We start from the raw sequence: 2220 nt of genomic DNA, 5'->3' as shown, positions 1-2220 counted from the left end.
TAAAGTAAACGGGTTTTTGTAACCCGTCCTCTTTTCTTATCAAAGCTGCGCTGACCATAGCTTATGAGACGGCTAAATACAGGTAGAGTTCTTCTCATAGTTTGGATGGACTGAGTAAGGAAGGAGCTGAGAGATACAACTTAAGATTTTCAAACACCTGCTGGCATTCGTCTGTCCATTCAAACGATTTCTTCAACACGTGGAAGAAAGGTAGGCATTTATCTGTCGCCCTTGAGATGAACCTGTTCAATGCCGCTATCTTACCGTTCAGGCTTTGCACCTCCTTGACCGTCTTTGATGGGGCTAAATCAATTATGGCTTGTACTTTCTCTGGGTTGACTTGATACCTCTTTGGGATACCATGAATCCCAAGAACTTTCCCGCTGTCACCTTGAATACACATTGCTTGGATTTAACTTCATGTTGTACGCTCGAAGGGTGTTGAAGGTCTCTTGGAGGTCACTCAAGTGTTCGTCTTCTCGTAGGCTTTTCACCAGCATGTCATCTACATAAACTTCAACATTCCTCCCGATCTGTTGTGCAAACATCTTGTTTATTAACCTTTGATATGTCGCCCCGGCGTTCTTGAGCCCGAATGGCATTACTTTGTAGCAAAAGAGTCCTTGGCTTGTAACAAAGGAAGTCTTTTCTTGGTCGGCCTCATCCATTCTGATCTGGTCATATCCAGAGAACGTGTCCATGAAGCTCAGCAGCTAATGTCTTGCGGTCGAGTCTACCAAGGTATCTATTCGTGGAAGCGGGTAACTGTCTTTAGGGCAGGCTATATTGAAGTCCGTGAAGTCTACGGACATCCTCCACTTTCCATTGGCCTTTTTGACCATAACCACGTTCGCCAACCAGTCCGGGTAGTATATTTCTCGAATGAAATCTGCATCAATCCCTGGCATGTCTTTGTGACTCTGGGTGAATACGTCCTGATTCTCCCTTAGAAACGTCATGAGCTCGTTACGAACCGACTGTCTAGCCAACGTTCCCACTCTAGTCGTCCACTCAGGTCTTGAGTCGTCAAGGGTTACTTCCTCTAGTTCTTCTACAGGCTCTGCTGCTCGTTGTTCCTCTATGCACATGGTTTGCTGGTGGTCATCCATTTCCAGCATCGCAATGTAGTATTCACGCACTGCTACCTGATCGCCTCTTACTTCTCCTACCCCATACTCAGTGGGGAACCTGATCATCAGATGGTAGGTTGATGTTACAGCCTTCCATGAATTCAAAGTAGGATGCCCTAATATGGCATTGTATGCGGATGAGCAATCAACGACTAGGAAGGTTACGTCCCTCGTGATCTACTGAGGGTAATCTCCGACTGTTACCGGTAGGGTGACTACACCTAACGGGTACACCCTTGTTCCTCCAAAACCTACCAGCGAGGTGCTTACTGGGATCAATCGTTCCTTTTCTACTCTCATTTGCTGAAAGGCTGGATAGTACAAAATATTTGCGGAGCTTCTGTTGTCTACCAGTACCCTGTAGATATTGTAGTCTCCTACCCATATATTGACTACAAGTGCATCATCGTGTGGTTGGTGGAGACGTCGGGCATCTTCCTCTGTGAACCCAATGATGGGATTGTCAACCCGTGCCATCTTCGGGGCGTACCTTATTAATTGAATGTTCTGAATCATCTGTAGGTATGCCTTATATGCCTCCTTAGAGGAACTAGAAGTGCTGCCCCCAGTGATCATCCTTATATCTCCCATGGGTGGCCTAGGTCGCTTGTTTTCTCTTCGGGCTGGTGCTTATTGGTTTTGTTCAGTTCCTTCCTTGCCAACGAACTTTTGCAGTTTTCCTTGTCTAATGAGAGCTTCTATCTGTTGCTTCAAGTCATAGCAATCAGATGTATCGTGGCCGTGGTCTCGGTGGAAACGACAATATTTATCCCTAGGCCTCTTGCTGGGATCGCCCTTCAACTTGCCAGGGAAAGTTAAGGTTCCTTCATCTTTGATCTGCATCAGGACCTGATCAATTGGGGTATTCAGGGGGGTGAAGTTTGTAAACCTCCCCGTCGGGGGCCTAGATCATCGATCATCTCTTTTTTCTCTTGTTTTAGCCATCTTCCTACCCCTATCCTACTGGGCTTCCTCCTGCCTCTCTATTTTTTTGGGTTTTTCTTTGCGTGCCAACAGCGCATCTTCAACATTCATGTATTTAGTGGCCCTGTAAAGCACATCTGACATGGTTTTCGAGTCATTCTTGTAT

General features: G+C 46.1%; 1 protein-coding gene across 1 annotated transcript; it reads right to left on the bottom strand.

Annotated features, from left to right (window-relative positions):
* Positions 1-713: 713 nt before the first annotated feature.
* On the bottom strand, positions 714-1721 carry LOC126712583 (uncharacterized). The gene is made up of 2 exons (XM_050411966.1): positions 1335-1721; positions 714-1220 (listed from the first exon to the last, which is right to left on the bottom strand). Exons 1-2 carry the CDS (start codon positions 1719-1721, stop codon positions 714-716), a joined length of 894 nt encoding a protein of 297 aa, XP_050267923.1.
* Positions 1722-2220: the final 499 nt, after the last annotated feature.

The sequence above is a fragment of the Quercus robur genome, chromosome 1, assembly GCF_932294415.1.
Source record: "Quercus robur chromosome 1, dhQueRobu3.1, whole genome shotgun sequence".
NCBI classification, from domain to species: Eukaryota; Viridiplantae; Streptophyta; class Magnoliopsida; order Fagales; family Fagaceae; genus Quercus; species Quercus robur.
This window is presented reverse-complemented; position numbering and strand designations above follow the sequence as displayed.